The sequence below is a fragment of the Panthera uncia genome (assembly GCF_023721935.1).
Source record: "Panthera uncia isolate 11264 chromosome A1 unlocalized genomic scaffold, Puncia_PCG_1.0 HiC_scaffold_17, whole genome shotgun sequence".
Classification (NCBI taxonomy): Eukaryota; Metazoa; Chordata; class Mammalia; order Carnivora; family Felidae; genus Panthera; species Panthera uncia.
In genome coordinates, this window is record NW_026057577.1 from 30,310,748 (window position 1) to 30,329,301 (window position 18,554).

Below are 18,554 nucleotides of genomic sequence, written 5' to 3' on the forward strand. Positions count from 1 at the left end.
GGATAAACCAAAACAGACCTTTTAGAGTCTTTTAGAGTACTGATGGTTACCAGAGAAGAGGTGGGTGGGGGAATGGGTGTAATAGGTAAAGGGGATTAAGAGTACATGTATCAGGGCGCCTGGGTGGCTCAGTCGGTTAAGCGTCCGACTTCAGCTCAGGTCACGATCTCACAGTCTGTGAGTTCGAGCCCCGCATCGGGCTCTGGGCTGATGGCTCAGAGCCTGGAGCCTGCTTCCGATTCTGTGTCTCCCTCTCTCTCTGCCCCTCCCCCGTTCATGCTCTGTCTCTCTGTCTCAAAAATAAATAAAAAACGTTAAAAAAAAAATTAAAAAAAAAAAAAAGAGTACACGTATCCTGATGAGCACAGAATACACAGAATTAATGAATCACTATATTGTACACCTGAAAATAATTTAACAGTGTATATTAACTATATTGAAATTAAAATTTTTAGAAAAGAGAGAAAGGAGAGCACCTGGGTGACTCAGTTGGTTGAGCATCTGAGTCTTGATTTCAGCTCAGGTCATGATTTCACAGTTTGAGATCGAGGTCCATGTCAAGCTCTGCACTGACAGCATGGAGCCTGCCTGGGATGCTCTCTCTCCATCTATCTGCCCTTCCACCCCCCAAAATAAATAAACATTAAAAAAATTAAAAAATTAAAAAGGGAAAAGAATCCAAGGATATCACTAAAGAATGCCAACAAACCTGAGAGAAGAAAGGAACAGAGAAGAACTACAAAAACACCCATAAACCAAAAGTAAGTACATACGTATCAATTATTACTCTGAATATTAAAGGACTAAAGACACAGGGTGATGGAATGGATACAAAAACCAAGACCCATCCATATGATGCCTACAAGAGACTTATTTCAGACCTAAAGACAAATACAGATTGAAGGTGAAGGGAAGTGAAAAGAAAGCCAGGGTAGCACTACTGATATTGGGGGGGAAAAAAGAAAAGAAAAAAACTTTAAAACAAAGACTGTAACAAGAGACAAAGAACCACACTATATAATCATAAAGGAAACAATCCAACAAGATCTAACAATTGTAAATATTTATGCACCCAAAATGGAAGCACTAAATACATAAAGAAACTAGTAACAAGCATAAAGGAAGTAATCAATAGTAATACAATAACAGCAGACTTCAACACCCCCACTTACATCAATGGATAGATCACCCAAACAGGAAATAAATACGCAAACAGTGGCTTTCAATGACATACTGGACCAGATGGATCTAACATATTATTCAGAACATTTCATCCTAAAACAGCAGAGTACGTATTTTTTTCAAGGGCACATGGAACATTCTCAAGAACAGATCACATATTAGGCCACAAAACGACTCTCAACAAATTCTAAAAGCCTTAAGTCATATCAGGTATCTCTCTGACCGCAATGCTATGAAATTACAAATCAAACACAAGAAAAAATCAGGAATGAGCACAAATGCATGGAAGTTAAATAACATACTATTAAACAATGAAGGAGTCAACCAAGAAATCAAAGAGGAAATAAAAAATACATGGAGACCAATGAAAATGACAACAGAGTGATCCAAAAATCTTTGAGATGCAACAAAAGCTGTTGTAAGAGGGATGTTTATAGCAATACAGGCCTATCTCAAGAAGAAAAAGCTCAAATAAACAACCCAACCTTACACCTAAAGGAGGTAGAAAAAGAAGAACAAACCCCAAAACAGTACAAGGAAGGAAGTAGTGAAAATGAGAGCAGAAATAAAATAGAAACAAAAAAAACAACCTATCAATGAAACCAGGAGCTAGTCCTTAAAAAAAAGATCAACAAAATTGATAAGCCTTAGTTATATTAAGAAAAAAAAAAAAAAAACCTGAAGACTCAAAGTGAAAAATTAAAGTGAAATAACAACGGACACAACAGAAATAAGGATTATAAGAGATTATGAAAAATTATATGGCAACAAATTGGGCAACCTAGAAGAAATGGATGAATCCCCAGAAACATAAAACATCCCAAAAGTGAAGGAGAAAGAAATAGAAAATTTCAACAGACCAATTACCAACAATAAAATTAAATCATTAATCAAAAAACTCCCAAAAGTCCAGAACCACATTGCTTTACAGGTTAATTCTACCAAACATTTAAAGTAAAATTAATACCCATTCTTCTCAAACTATTCCAAGAAAACCTGAAGAGGAGAGAAAGCTTCCAATTTCATTCTATATGGCCAGCATTCCCTGATACCAAAACCAGGTAGAGAAAACTACAAAAGAAGAGAACTATAGACCAATATCCCTGATGAATATAGATACAGAAATCCTCAAAAAAATAACAGCAAACTTAATTCAACAATACATTTTAATAAATCATGCACCATGATTGAGTACGATTTATTCCTGGGAGCAAGAATGGTTCAATACTTGTAAATTAATCAACATGATACATCACATGAAAAAGAAAAAGGATAAAAACCATACAATCATTTCAACAGATGCAGAAAAAGCATTTGACAAAGTACGACACCCACTCATGATAAAAACCCTCAACAAAGTAGTAAACATTTAGAAGAAACATAACTCAAGATAATAAAGGCCATCTATGAAAAACCCACAATCACCATCATACTCAATGATGAAAAACTGATGGCCTTTCCCCTAAGGTCAGGAACAAGACAAGGAAGTCCATTCTCACCACTTTTATTCAACATAGTACTGGAAGTCATAGCCACAACTGTCAGATAAGAAAAATAAATAAAACACATCAAAATTGGTAAGAAAGAACTAAAACTTTCACAATTTACAGAGGACAGGATACTATATACAGAAAATCCTAAAGACTTCACCAAAAAACTACTAGAATTGATAAATGAATTCAGTAAAGTCAGAGGATACAAAATCAATATACAGAAATTTACTGCATTACATACAATTATAATGAAAGAGTAGAAGAAATTAACAAAACAATACCATCTACAATTGTACCACAAATAATGAAATACCTAAGAATAAACTTAACCACGGAGGTGAAAGATCTGTACTCTGAAAACTTTAAAATGCTGATGAAAGAAAATGAAGATGAAATCAACAAATGGAAAGATATAGCGTGCTCATGGTTTGGGAGAAAAAGTACTGTTAAAAAGTCTATACTACCAAAGCAAACTACGTATTTAATGCAACCTCTATCAAAATGACAACATTTTTCAAAGAACTAGAACAAACAATCCTAAAATCTGTATGGAACCACAAAATACCCCAAATAACCAAAGCAATATGAAAAAATAAGAAGCTAGAAGTATTATAATCCCAGACTTTAAGATATACTACAAAGCTACAGTAATCAAAACAGTATGGTACTGGCACAAAAATAGACACATAGGTCCATAGAACAGAACAGATAGCCCAGAAATGAGCCCATGATTATATGGCCAATTAATCTTCGACAAAGGAGGCAAGAATATGCAATGGGGGAAAAGACAGTCTCTTCAACAAATGGTGTTGGAAAACTGGACAACTAAACACAAAAAAATGAAACTAAACCACTTTCTTACACCATACACAAAATAAACTCAAAGTGGATTAAGTACCTAAATGTGAGACCTGAAACCATAAAAATTCTGCAAAAAAATACAGGCAGTAATTTCTCTGACAATGGCTATAATAACATTTCTAGATATGTTTCCTGAGGCAAGGGAAATAAAAGCAAAAATAAACTATTGGGACTACACCAAAATAAAAGGCTTCTGCAGAGCAAAGGAAACAACAAAACAGGCAACCTACTTAATGGAGAAGATATTTACAAATGACATATCGTATAAATGGTTAGTATCCAAAATATGTAAACAATTTGTACAACTCAACATAAACACAAATAATCCAATTTTTAAAAATGGGAAGAAGACATAAACAGACATCTCTCTAAAAAAGATATACAGATGGTTAACAGGACACATGAAAAAATGCTCAACATCACTCACCATCAGGGAAATGCAAATCAAAACCATGATGAGTTACCGCCTCACATTTGCCAGAATGGCAAAAATCAGAAACACCAAGTGTTGGTGAGGATGTGGAGAAAAAGGAACACTCCCTCATGCACAGTTAGTGGGAGTGCAAACTGGTGCAGCCACTGTGGAAGACAGTAGTGAGGTTCCTCAAAAATTTCAAAATCCAATTTCCATATGATCTAGCAATTCTACTGAGTTCTTACCCCAAGAAATCAAAAACACTAATTTGAAAAGATAGAGGCACCCCTGTGTTTATTGCAGCATTGACAATAGCCAAATTATCAAGCCATCCAAGTGTCTGCTGGCAGATGAAGGAATAAAGAAGATGTGGAATGAATTAACACTTAGCCATAAAACAGAAAGGCATTTTGCCAGTTGCAACAAGGATGAATCTATTGGTTATAATTCTGAGTGATGTAAGTCAGAGAAAGACAAACACAATATGATTTCATTCATATGTGGAATTTAAGAAACAAAACAAAGAAAGAAAACAATGACAAACTGAAAAACAGACTTTTAACTACGGAGAACAAAGTGATGGTTACCAGAGGGCAGATGGTGGGGCGGGGGTTGGGGGGGGGGAGGTGAAGCAGGTTAAGTGGACGGAGAGCACACACATCTTTATAAGCACTGAGTAAAAGGTACAGAAGTGCTAAATACTGTACACCTGAAACTAATATAACACCGTATGTTAACTCTACTGGAATTAAATACTTAAAAAATAATAAAACATATAAATTATGGAATATTCACACAGCGATGAGAATAACAAAGCAGAATGACACACGGTGTATCACAAATGTGATGTTGGGCAAAAGCAGACAGGCAAAAAAATAGAACTCCGTTATAAAAGTATAAAAACAGACAGAACTAGTCTATAGAGTTACAAGTCAGGAGTGTTCTCAGCTAGACAGGGACAGGCCATGACAGCAAGGGACACAAAACAGACTGCTCAGATGCTGATAATGTTCTGTCTGTTGACCTGGTTGATGGTTGTGTAAGTGTGTTCACTTTATGAAAGTACACCAAGCAGTAGTACACGCACGATTGGCACTTTTGCTGGAAGTATGTTATACTCCAATGAAACATACTCCCTACCAAGCCAGACCTTTACCTACAGGACAGACAAGGCGAAACACCACACTTCAGCATTCATACACATCAAGTCCTGTCTCATCTAAATGCTCCACCTCAACTGTACCAACTAGCACCCTTCTGCTGGCACTGCCTGGGTTCCTCAACTTAGGCAAAACAGCAGAGGCAACCCATGTGTGTCAGTCAGATAGGCTGACATGGCCTGACCTCTAGACAGATTCACAGATGAAGGCTTATGCTACTTTTCCACAGAGAGACATGGCTCAGGTAACGATGCCTCCGGATGTCCAGCTTGCCAGGACTGCTCTGGTTCCTTTGTAGGCCAGGCCTTTTCCTTTGCACAACAACCCCCAATAGGTCCCCAGATGACAAGCACCCCTTCGTCTTCACTTTATCTCAGACAAGGAACCTGCAGATTCCAGAGGACATGAATCAGCTTTTTTTCACTCCCTGCTACATCCTAAATAGCCAGCACAGTGTCAAGTACGTAACACCCTGGCCAGTAAGTATCTCCGGTAGGAATATATGAATACGTGACCAAACACAACTACTGAATCTGTGTACCAGGATCTGGTTACTAGAAAGGCAAGGATCTAGGTCCAGGATGACCATGGAGAGAAACAAAGCATTTTTAAAAACATATGTAAAGGTCTTTCTGAGGTAAGAAAAAATTTTATACCATCAATTCTGTCACGTAAAGAAAAATCACACAATTTGTCTTTACCAGGTATAACATTTTTATTCTCTCATTCATTGAAAATGGCATAGGTCTTATTCAAGTCAGCTGGTCAAAGGTTGTAGACCAGATCCAGACTCAAAGCAAAAGTAGCTGATTGAGACAGGAAATGACACCTTAGCCTAATTAAAGTTCTGGACACCAACCAGCCAACCAAACCCACCAATGTCACAAAAGAATCATCATATCCAATGAGCATAAAAAGACATGGAAACTACCCAACGGTCCCTTAACATTGGGGCTATGGAAAGACCCCAAGTAGCCACATAAATCTATTCATTTATCATCCATTAACAATTTTCTCCTTCTTGGCAATGAGTTTTTTTAAATATAAAATTTATTTTCAAATTGGCTTCCATACAACACCCAGGGCTCATCTCAACAAGTGCCCTCCTCCATGTCCATCACCCACTTTCCCCTCTACTCACCCCCCATCAACCCTCAGTTTGTTCTCAGTATTTAAGAGTCTCTTATGGTTTGCCTCCTTCCCTCTCTGTAACTTTGTTTCCCCTTCCCCTCCCGGATGGTCTTCTGTTAAGTTTCTCAAGATCCACATATGAGTGAAAACATTTATCTGTCTCTGACTGTCTTATTTCACTTAGCATAATACCCTCCAGTTCCATCCATGTTACTGCAAATGGCCAGATTTCATTCTTTCTCATTGCCAAGTAGTATTCCACTGTATATACAAACAACATCTTATTTATCCATTCATCAGTTTTAGGTACATTAATTAGAAGAAATTCAGTAACACAGGGTAAAGCAAAGTTTGAGAGGTTGTTCAGTGGGCAGTGCAATGGCTTTAGAACAAGGAGTGCTACCATGTCCTGATGATCCTCAAAAATGTTCTCACCTTTAATGAGTCTTTGCTTCTGGAGTCCTCTGATCTTTCCAAAATTATCTGTCCAAATCATCAAAAAAATTAATACACCAAAAAGAGAGCTGCAAGGAGTATCACTGTCCGACCCACATCCCTCAGACCTTCTCTGTGCTTCCACCAACCAGTATCTGCAACCCCATGCGCAAAATCACACCTCTGTGAAAGTAGATATTCTGTGTAATATCCACCATTCCTTATTACATACTCTTAGCGCCACTTAAGCTTCAATGCTCATTTCTCTGTACACTAAAGTCAATGTCAGAGTCAGTTTCCTTCAGTGTGCACAAAACCTATCAATTCTGCTAGAGAAGATACAAAGTTAGCCCAGCACTGGCTGGGTTCAGGCTCCTTTAGAGATATTAAGATTTATTGAGAGGATCCCTAGGACTTTATCATGTTAGAAGGCCCCAGGTCAATTTCACTATGCTCACATGTACACGTGTCCCTAGAAGCCAATCGAGTCCATTGTTATCCCACTCCCAGAGCACCTCATAACAATGACTGCCACTGAGATCTATGGAGATATACACAACGAAAAGCAAAACCCTTCTTTCTACTGGAATCAACAGTAGCCCTGTTGGCCTACGGGGAAAATATGGCACTCACAGTCATTTACTATTGGACAAAATGCTCATTTTGTCTAAAATTTTATTATTCATTGGATCTCTTGGTGTTGGGTATTTAGGATACATAATAACTCTCCAGGATTTTTTCTAGAAATACAGCCTGAAAATTACCTGCATCACAATTATCTGCTCTGCCTATGTAAAATGCAGCTTCCTAGGTGTCACCTTTGACCTACTGAAGACTATGCTCTGGACTGGGGAGGCTGAAATCTACATTTTAAACAAGACCAGTGGCGATGTTTCAAGATTATGAAGATGGGTGTCTGAAAGGCATTTCCCCCTTTTGCCTTGGCCATGCCTAGTCACCTACAACTTGGCCTGGCCTTTTTTAAAGCAGAGTTACAGCAATTCCATCTAAAGGGTGGGACAGAATTTGCAACTACATGGTTGGAACTAGAGGGTATTATGCTAAGCAAAGTAAGTCAGGCAGAGAAAGACAAATCTCACATGATTTCACTCATATGTGGGATTTAAGAAACAACAGATGAACATGGGTGAAGGGAAGGAAAAATAAGATAAAAACAGAGACGGAGGCAAACCATAAGAGACTCTTAAATACAGAGAACAAACTGAGGGTTGCTGGAGGGGTGTTGGGTCATGGGGAGGGGTGGGGTGGCTAAATGGCCAATAGGCATTAAGGAGGGAACTTGTTGGGATGAGCACTAGGTGTTGTATGGATTCTACGGGGCCCTACTCCTGAAATCAATACTACACTATATATAAACTGATTTGAATTTAAATGAATGGTGGCAGAGAAAGGAGAGAGCTAAAACAGAAAAGGGGAGGCTTATAGTCTCTGGATAGTTGTTTTCTCTATGTTTTATCTGCACAAAGACTGCCTGGAATGCCCGCAGGAAGTTCTGCTTCCCTGCTCCAATCACAGGCATCAACGGACTTTGCATAAATGCCTGTTCACCCACCACATAATTATGCTGGGGAATGTTGACAGTGCCCTCTGTAGTGTGACGTGTTGCAGATCACACAGGAAGAGTTCGCAAATTATTACAAACAGTCGTATAAGACGTCCTTCCTTCCTCCCTTTCCCAGTACGCCAAATTAAAAAAAAAAAATTTAAAAGATCAAGAGAGAGAGTCTCTTGAGGGACGTATTTGTATAGGATCCTAAGAAGAGCAGCCCAATCAAGTGGATGTGGACTTTAATATTATCCTTCCAGAAGAATCTCCAGTAATTCATTTTTACCTCCCTAGAAAGAAACCTTTATTGTCATGTCTGTCATAGACCTAGGAAGACCCAGAAGCAGGGGCTATGAAATGCCCCACACCACTCAGCACTCTGACATGGGGCTAAAAGAAGCACATGCGTGTCCGTCTCTCCCCCTAAACTGTGACCCTTGAGGGTGGAAATCTTGGTTTTCATCCTTGGCCTCCAAGCCTGGCACCCACTTTGTTCTCAGCAATGGTAACATGGGAAGGGAATGGGGAGAGGAACAAGGACCAGCCCATATAAACCAGTCTCGTTGTTGAAATAAATACTTCACAAATCATCACCCCATCCAGAAATTCCAGGGTGCCTTTATTTCTAAAGAGCAGCAGCAGTTACTGGAGTGCCACAGCCCAGAACACTGGACCACCAAGGGAAGGAGAAGCACATGGCCACAGACACTAAAAGAGAAAGAGGTACTTTCTGCAAAGGGGGAGGCAAAGTGAGGGATCTGACACAGCAGAGATGGCTATCAAAGCCAACAGAGAGGGGGGACAAACAGGCCATCCTTCCAAGGACCTGGCCCATCTGCACACCACACTTGTCACTTGACTCATTCCCCTGCCCCCAAAATATGTGTTAAACTGAAAACGTGCAAAGTGCGATTTTTAAATCAACTAGAGGAGAGCTTGCTGCTTAACAGAATCCCAGGGCAAACGTGTCTAATGGAAACACATCAGTGTCTTCCCACTTCGGGATCTTTGGACTTGCTCTCGCCACAGGATACCCCGAATACAACCACCTCTTCTCCTCACCTGGCTCACTCCTGTCATCCGCCACCTAGCAGCTCCAATGGCTTTCTCAGGGATGCATTCCCTGACCAAAAGAGTTGATTAGCTCCCCCCCTCCCCTTTACACAGTCTCAAGGCATCTGTACCTCTCTACCTGATAGCACTTTTGGCTACTGTACCCGAATGGTGATTTTGTGATGATTTACCTGTTTGCCACACTAGATGGTAAATCCCAGGAGGGTACAAACCATGTCTGCAGGAGGGTACACCATGCTCTGCATTGGCTATTTTTTATTGTTTGGGTTTCCCTCAACCAGAGCCAACCTGCTTTGCCTTTAGTGAATTACAGGTCCTCTGAGAGCCTGTCATGATCTAGAACTGAAGAGCTACGCTGGAGGAGTGAAGTAACAAAGGCCTGGCCAACCCTATGAGTACTTTCCTCTTGGTTCTAAAGCCAAACCAGGAGCTTGGGGACTCCTGAACACCAAACAGAAGCATTTGCTAGACCCTGCAGGAATTTCCTCAAGGACAGTAATGCGGAACTCCATCTTCCCCCAAGCCAGCCTGGATCACTCTGAAGCACAAGATGGTTTATACCTTTTGAGATGGGCTACAGGCAACTGGATCAGAGTTTACCGTTAAAAGGGATACCAATTAGAGCTTAGCCAGCAGAACAGAGCTCCCTGGGGAGCCCTTCACAGAACTAGGATTTCAGGCACAGCTGGGCACAAAGCCCCTCTCAGATACATCAGGAGGAGCTGCCAGCTTCAGGAAGTCTGGTGATGATGTGAAACATAATGGGAAGGTGTTCTGTGCCAGGAGCTGCAACTGGAAGGAAATTAACAGAGAACCACACGGAACCTCACACAGCCATCCCAAGGGGCAAGGAAGGTAGATAAGGTCAAGGATAATAGAAGAAATGGCCCCAACATTTCCCTAAGACATGAGACAGAAAACAACATCTGAAGCCATGTGCCAACAATTCACTCACACTCACAGGGCACAAGAGAAGTGACCTTCGGAAAGCAAATCAGAAGAGCAGGTATACCAGCCACTCAAAGAGCACGAACACCTACTTTGCATCATGATCTTACTTATCCTCCCCCAAGCGGCACCAAGAAGCTATGATTGCTCTACTTGTATAGATAAGGAAAGGGCAGCTCTGGCCAAAGACCCAAGCTTATACTTGGCAAGACTGCAAGGTGAGCTCAGGTCAAAAGTGGGCTCTTCACCATGACAGGACTCAGGCTCAAAGAGCTTTTCACAGATTCAGAAACTGTGCCCAGACTGTGTGGGGGTTCGGTCTCCCTGTGAGGTTCCCCAGGATTCTCAACAGCACCCCCACCTGTTGGTATCCACAACCACTATCAGTTACTAAAAGAAAGAGAGACACGTGTCCAAAGCTAGCTGACCTACTGGGCCCAGCCTTCTGCTGGGCCCTTCTGCAAAGAACTACTTGTCCCCATCCTGCAAGTGTGGAGAATCCTGGTCCAGGATAATTCACTCATTCATTCATTCATGCATTCATTTACTCAAATTCATTCCAACACTCACTGAGCAATCTTCTGTGAGGAGCTTAAAAGCAAAGGTCCAGGGACACCAAGCTCTATACCACAGTGCCTCCTGAAAGGGTTTATAAAGTTGTAAGGTCCCAGCTTAGAGATAGAGATTAGGTCCCTCAAAACACTACTTTTCAATCTGTGCCTGATATATAATTTCTGCCTATCAAAAACTATAAAAGCACACGTCTATAATTCTCTTATAGGCTTTCTTTCCCCAGGGATGTATCAGGAGTCATGCTTAGGAAAATTCAAGTCAACACAATGCTTACTCACTACCTATTCTGTGCCACGCATAATAAGACTCAGGCTCTTTCTTCAGGAAGCATCCGACGATTTAAACAGCTAAAATATAAACAAATCAAACTATAAATTGAGGAATAATAAAGTGCTGTAGGAGTTGTTAATATTAATAAAAATAATAGCCTCCATCTGCTCAGCATTTATGATGACACCAGACACTGTGCTAAGCGCTTCACATGCATTAGCCAGTTAAACTCTTCACGCCAACCCTGGAAGGCTGGTCAACATAGTGGACATCCACTTCCCCTTAAGGAGCTACCTCTCAACCCTCCCTGTCACTATGTGATTCAATGGAGCCCTCACCATCACTTTATCCCCAGGTCCCAGTCCCGGACAATCAGCACATTCTCCCCAATTGTCCAGAGTGACTGATGGGGGATAAGTATATACAATAGGTGAATCTGATGAGTCTCGATTCTGGGAATTTTGCTCAGACATAAAAACCGTCCGATGATATAAATTTGTAGTTGCTATGAGCCACCACCACTAATTATGGAATTCATTAGCCTGAGAAAAAAACCAAAATAGGGAAAAGAAAGCCCAAAGACTACGGGGTGAGGGGAGAGAAAACTGATTGACACACACATCCAAGTCCTATGATATAACCTGAGTCTCTGGATTCAACCTTATCTAAAGCCATGTTTATCAGTAGACTCTTCAGTTACATAGGTAAGTAAGTTTTCCTTTCCAATTAAGCCAGCTTCAACTAGATTTCAGTCACTTAAAATCTAGAGTCCTCACCAATAAGAGTGTTATTATCCCCACTTAACAAATGCAGTCAGGGATTCAGAAAGGACAATTTGACCACCTTAGATTTAATTAACGAAGATTTGGAGAGGCCATGTGGTTGAATGAATTCAGACAAGAAACTCTACAAGAGTCAGACTGTGAATTGCCAGAGGCATATTTTTTTTTCCCCTCCATCCACCAGTTCCAAGGGAAAACCTGCAAATCACCTTGCTATGGTCCTTTTTCTGCATGGTGGGTTCATTTCTCATTTACCTTTTACACTGAGCAGGTAGACCTCTGGGCTCTTAGCTTCATCCAAGGGTCTACCGAATTCTTCATTCTGGGCACTGTCTTCTTAGAAGTACACATAAATGCTACATCTTAAAAGTGACGGCACCTTCTATTAAATGAAATATGGTGAGAAAATACTTGTAACCTTGGGCAAATTATTTAATCTCTTAACAGAAAATATATTTTATATGTAGTTATCTCATCTGGGGAGATGAGATCAACTCTGAACTTGGGTCTGAGGAATTTCCTAAGGAACATTTATAGTCACCTCACCAAAAGAAAAGTAAAATGAGTCACCTTGAAAGTGTTCAAATTTAGATACTGAGATGTGTTTGGTCTGAAACACATTAAGGAAATAACACATGATTTATTACAAAAATATATAATTGCTAACATTACTTTGTCTCTCCAAGCAAGGTAAAATAGTTGACCTAATGATTAGGTCCTACTCCTCTAGGGGAGTAATAAAGGCCTGAAGATCCATTTGGGACCACTTCTTGCTTTTGAAAATAATCTCATCAGCATCTGGAGAGGACTTAACCTCTCGGCAATCCAGTTCAGCTGCAGTCCTGCAGGGCAGGACTGGGAAAGGACTAGGAGAGGCAGGGGAAGTCAACCTAGGAAGGTCAACTGGGTGAAGAAGCTCCACTATCCTTGCCAGGCAAGAACTAGGTTTTCTCTGGCAAGGACAAACTGAAGATAAGGAGAGAAAACACAGGAATGGTCTCAGGCTTACGGACTTCCAAACCATCACTTTACCATGATTCCTGTGAAATAATTATTTCTATCAGTGGTCATTTAGTACAGGGGATTTAAGATAGTGGGTTCATTAAAGAGAGGATCACAAACTCATTTAAGTCTCCTTGAACCTGTTTAATCAAAATGATTTTCTGCTACTCTCTTTTACAAGCCAAGTTTCTGTGGTGACAGATTAATGACTGATCCACTAAGCCACACCACCTCTCACCAACTCCACTGACTGAGCCAGCCACTATTCTATCAATAAGCCCCGTTTGCCCTTGAGACTCCTTACAGATGAGATGTTAAAATCAAATGAGCAGATCAGATGCTCACTGGCACCCCAGTTCTGCTACGGAGACCATCAAATCCCATAGAGTGTGCACCAAAGGAAAAAGAATTCAGGCCGGTCCTTGTGGTCTCATTAGAATTACAAACTCAGGTCACTTCGGAATAAGATAAATGCCAGCCAAGGCAACATTTCTGATTCTTCAGGCCTGCCCAAGGTAATTATCCTGGAGTTAAATGTCAAGTCTAGTTTCATGTATGCAAAAGAAAGAAAATGTCATGTTTGGTGTAAGCAACAATATTATTTTAATCAAATAAGAAGCTCGTTATTAGCAGAAGATAAGCCCTAATGTAACCCCTACAATAAGTTGTATCTACCTGGCTTCCATTCTTCTTTGTGTCAAACTAAGGTTCTTCACTGACTGTCCTCAGACATAAAATTGGAAAGACTTACCATGTCCTATCAATGGAGGCTCACACCCTAAGTCCATTCCAGTCTGAATTGACTGCATGCACAGTAAGAAACTGGAATCAGACTACCTGGGTCCAGGCCAGGCTCCTCTACAGCCTAGCTCTGTAACTTGGGACAAGAGCCTTAATCTTTTAGTGAATGGTCGATAAGAACAGTACTTCTAGAATTTTTATGAATATTAAATGAGAAAATACATGTAAAGTACCCTAAACAATGTCTGGCACACTAAATGCTTGGTTAATGTTAGGTATCACCTATTTCTGCAATGTTTTAATTTTTTAATTACAACCAGAACATATTACCTTTATAAGAAAAAACTTAAAAAGAGAGAAATGCATGAAAGCATAAGGTAAAGGATTTCCTCCAGTGAACAAGAGGTTACTGAGAGAAGAAACCACCTTATTTGTCATGTTCACCCTTACAGCCCACTGCCTCGCACACACTAGACAGTTAAATATGGGTTGGAATGAATGTGCAAATGAATGTAAGAATGACAAGAGGAAAATTTCCTTGCAGGAATGACTATGGAAAGCCAAATCGCAATGAGGAAAAATCCAGAGAGGTGCTTGGGTGACTCAGTCGGTTGAGCATCCAACTCTTGATTTCGGCTCACGTCATGATCCCAGGGTCGCGGGATTGAGCCCTGCATCCAGCTCTACAATGAGCATGGAGCCTACTTGGGATATTCTCCCTCTCTCTCTCTCCCTCTCCCTCCACCCCTCTCCTCCACTCACACACACTCTATCTCTAAAATAATTTTTTTTTTAATCCAGGGAATGATTCTAACATCTTGACCCCTCAGTCTCAAACCACAGAGAAGTTAAATGCATGACAATAGGAAGCTGGAAATTATCATACAACTAGACACAAACATCTACCTTCTTCATCTTCTCCTTCTTTTTTTTTTTTAAACGTTTATTTATTTTTGAGATAGAGAGAGACAGAGCATGAATAGGAGAGGGTCAGAGTGAGAGGGAGACACAGAATCCGAAGCAGGCTCCAGGCTCTGAGCTATCAGCCCAGAGCCTGACATGGGGCTCGAACTCACAGACTATGAGATCATGACCTGAGCCGAAGTCAGACGCTTAACAGACTGAGCCACCCAGGAGCCCCTTCTTCTCCTTCTTAATACTGTATTTATGCAAAAGTCTGAGTTTCCATTGGACCAAAACATCCCAACTGCTGATCTTTAAAAAATAACGATAATCAAACTAACAGACCATCAATACATTTAGGAACAAACATCTCCTAACATCTAAACAGTGTCCTATTTCTCCTGAATCCATCACTCCAGGAGACAAGCCATGGAGCAGTTGTGAAAGATGTATTTCTGTAAAGAAGGATACAGTTATTATGTGTGTACCTAGAACAATAGGACGACTTCCAAGTGATAAGTAGTGGCTATCAAGCAATCACTGGCAATGTCACAGCACACTCAATAGGCTAGGGAGCATGGAGCACACAGCCTGCCATCATTTCCATTTCAAAGTTAGCCCAAGAACACCAACCAATGGGTATCATCAACTCTGAAAGGAGCCCTTAGTTTTCAGTTTCACAAGTTCAAAAATCACTTCTAAATCTCTCTCCCCAAAGTGCAAAAAGGTTATAAGTCCAGGAAAAGGCAAGATATTTTCTTTCACAGTGACTTTCAAAAATTGACAAGTATCATAACAGTAATCTCAGGACACAGTCTCTCAAAGTTATCAGTGGCTTCAACCAACAACAAAAACACTAGCAGAGAAGCTAAGCTTTGTCAGTCTTAAGCAAGACATAGCTCTGTAAAAACAATCAGGCTGGCTGAGCAAGTGCCCAGTTCCCTGGGGCTTTGTCCACAGAACATCTGGTTTTTAAAGCAAGCAGCCTTTTAGTCCCTGGTCCCAGGGGACACAGGCTTTGTAGTTACTCCAAGCAAATGACCGAATGGAGATACTTGGATTTGGAGTAAAAGAGTAGCTGGTTTGAGTTTCACAACTTTGAAGAGGTTAATAGCATTAAATTACATCTGAACCACACCTGACTGGTATCATCAGACACCGCCCCCCTCCACCCGCACCATGAAGCACATAAAAAGGTTGATAATAACACCAGTTTGGAGGTGTTTTTTTAAACATTTTTAGATGTTTTTAATGGTATACTGGATTAAAATATCATTTTAAAAGAATATATTCTGCTAAAAATATTAACACCTAAAATTCTCCAGAAACAAAAAAGCATGGCATTTGAACACAAAAGCGTCTCTCTTTTTATTAAACTGTGGACATTTTTACGTTATTTAAGGCACACTCTATGGTATCTCCTAAACATCTTAAGAATTACCTAGAATGTTTAAAATATAGTTTCCCAGCAGTCATCCTGGAAGCATGGAATCACACTCTCCAGAAGAGGCATCTGCATGTTGTAATTTAACAAACATCCCAGGCAAGCTTCATGATCACCCAGGTTTGGGACAACACTGACCCAAGGATAAAAAATGTCACCATTTGCAAGAAAGATGAGAAATGAAGAAATGCTCAACTTTTATAAATTTAAAGCTTGATGGGAGATAAGAATCATGTCATGCTTATGATACAATGAGACTAGAAAACCTTGAGCAGACACAAAAGCACAGTAAACCTTTCCACACCCCAATGGCCAATGAGCACAGCTGCTTTCAATTTGACCGAGCGGCCAGGGAAAACAAGGCACCTGCAAGGTGTCCCTTCCCTGCACCTGGCCCAATTCTTCCATGCCGTGGAGGGTGAAGCATCTGCCTTGTCCCTCAACTCTACCCAAAATGTAATAAAATAAATTTTACAAAGCAAAAGTATGTCTACCCTATTGAGTCCATGAATGAATGCTTCTTTGGGGGCACCCTTTGGGCACTCTGGCATCCTTTTCAGCCTCAGGCAAAGAAAGTCACTGCAGGATTCCTCCGAGCTGAGCAGAAAGGGGACGCAAGATGGTTAACAGAGCAGGTCAGGGACACGGGGAGGTGTGCCAGGGATCTCAGGGTTGGGAGAAGCAAAGAGGAAGTCCGCTGCCTAAGTAAGCTCAAAATAACTCCAAGTTCACTGAAAGTGTTTGAAAGCACCTTTCAAAGAAAAGCAGCCCACAGCCAACTAAAGAGAGGAGGAAGACGAAGAGGGAGAGGAGGGGTAAGCCCTCACTCAAGGCTATGGGCAGGCCTGCTCCTCAGGAACGGGGCCTGGAGAGGCGCTCTTTAGAAAGTATAAGAAATTATCTGGATTCTCTGGATTTCCTCGTGCTTTCCCCCCCGCGAGGGTTTGGGAAGACCAGGACAGGGGCTAAGATAAATCCAGTGAAGGATGGTGACTCCCAAACATCTCCCGCCTGAAAGAACCCTGTAAGAAGAACAGAGACTCGGAAATGCGGGTCCCTCTCTCTCACGGGCAGGAATTGCTAATGTCAAGGATCATAAAAGTTCTTCCTCAGTGCCCTGCAAGCCTATGGCCCCAACCATCTGGGACAGCCTTTGAAAGAGCTGTCTGCAAGCAGCTCCCACAGCACCCGGGGGTTGCCATCTGCTGGAAAGACTGTGCCAGGTGCCTCTTGTCCTGCATCCTCCGGGACATACCTGGGGAGCCACAGCCAGCCTTGGGGAAGAAACAGGCAGCAGATGTGCCTGTGGGTGCCCAGGAGGAACTTTCTCCCCTGCGAGGGCTCCCCCCACAGGAGCAATCCTCTGCCACCCAAGCTCATCTTCAGGGCAGAAGACCAGCTCCATCAGTGGCCTGCTCCCTTTCCCTAAAGACTCCAAGGGTCAAAACCACCACACCTCCTCCACAGCACCACCATCCACATTTTCTCAGGCCCGTTGCCACGACCCTCCAATCCTCCTGGAACAAATCAGCTGGGCTCACCCCTAAACCTAACATCTGCACCAGGGATTCTTCTGGCACAGCCCAGAGATGGTCCAAATCCCTGCTGCCCCAGGAAGGTTCTCTAGGGGGCTCGGCAAAGTCAACCATCCACGTTAGGGGAATTGAGGACCTTAGGGAGCCTCTCTCCAAGCTGCTTGCTGTTCTTACCATGCGTACTGAGTTATCTCCCCCGGTCCTACGATTACACACACCTGGACCACAGGTAACAGGCAAACAGCATCACACCTTCGAAGTTCTTTTTAAAGTTCTTCTCTGGCAAGATGCAGCCTGGGAACCCCCCCCCCCCCAACACCGGGGGGAGGGGCCTGCGCCCTTCCCCCCCCCCCCCCCCCTCAGCGCCCCCCCCCCCCTCACAGAGGCTCCTCGACCCCGCAGGGCCTGCCAGCAGCGGTACTCACGTCTCGAAAGCGGTTCCAGTACTTGTCCCGGTCGTACTGGGAGACGGTGCTCAGCCACTGGTCATTGTCTAGGAAATTGCCGTTGTTGGGGCCCGCGCCTCCGGCGAGCGCGTCCAGGTGCCGGCTCTCGCCCTGGAGGAAGCACCACGCCGCGGCCGCCGCCGCCAGCACCGCGATCGCCGGCATCTGCGGGCAGGGGGCACGCAGGGGCGTGAGCCGGAGGGCAGGGCCAGGCGAGCCCCTCGCGGTGCACCGAGGTCTCGGAGCCTCGGCGACCCGCCCTGGCTGTAGGGACTGGGGAATCTCACGGCGGAAAAAGGGTCATCCCTCGCACACCTGGGGCGTCTGTCGCGAATCGAGAGAGCCGGGGAGCCCTCTCACGAATGGGGGGGCTTAGTTACAAATCAAGAGGCTGCGTCACAAATTAGGGGCTGCTACCAAACTACAGAGGATATCTGTCGCCTATTCTCCGGGTGCCCCACGGACCGCTACTCTCGAATCGGCTTCTTCAGCACCCCTCCCCAAAAACGCGGATTCCTGGATCGGCAAGCCGCACTCCCACAGACGGTGCCCAGAGCTCCGGGGTAGGGAGGGGGGAGAACAGGGATCCGAG

At 42.5% G+C, this 18,554-nt stretch overlaps 1 protein-coding gene across 1 annotated transcript in view; it reads right to left on the reverse strand.

The window, feature by feature from the left end:
* The window catches only part of SPOCK1 (SPARC (osteonectin), cwcv and kazal like domains proteoglycan 1), a 509,861-nt gene extending 491,734 nt beyond the window's left edge, over nt 1-18,127 (reverse strand). The window contains exon 1 of the mRNA XM_049649233.1: nt 17,942-18,127. Coding sequence (XP_049505190.1) covers nt 17,942-18,127 — 186 coding nt within the window. The remainder of the gene's footprint in view (nt 1-17,941) is intronic.
* Nucleotides 18,128-18,554: the final 427 nt, after the last annotated feature.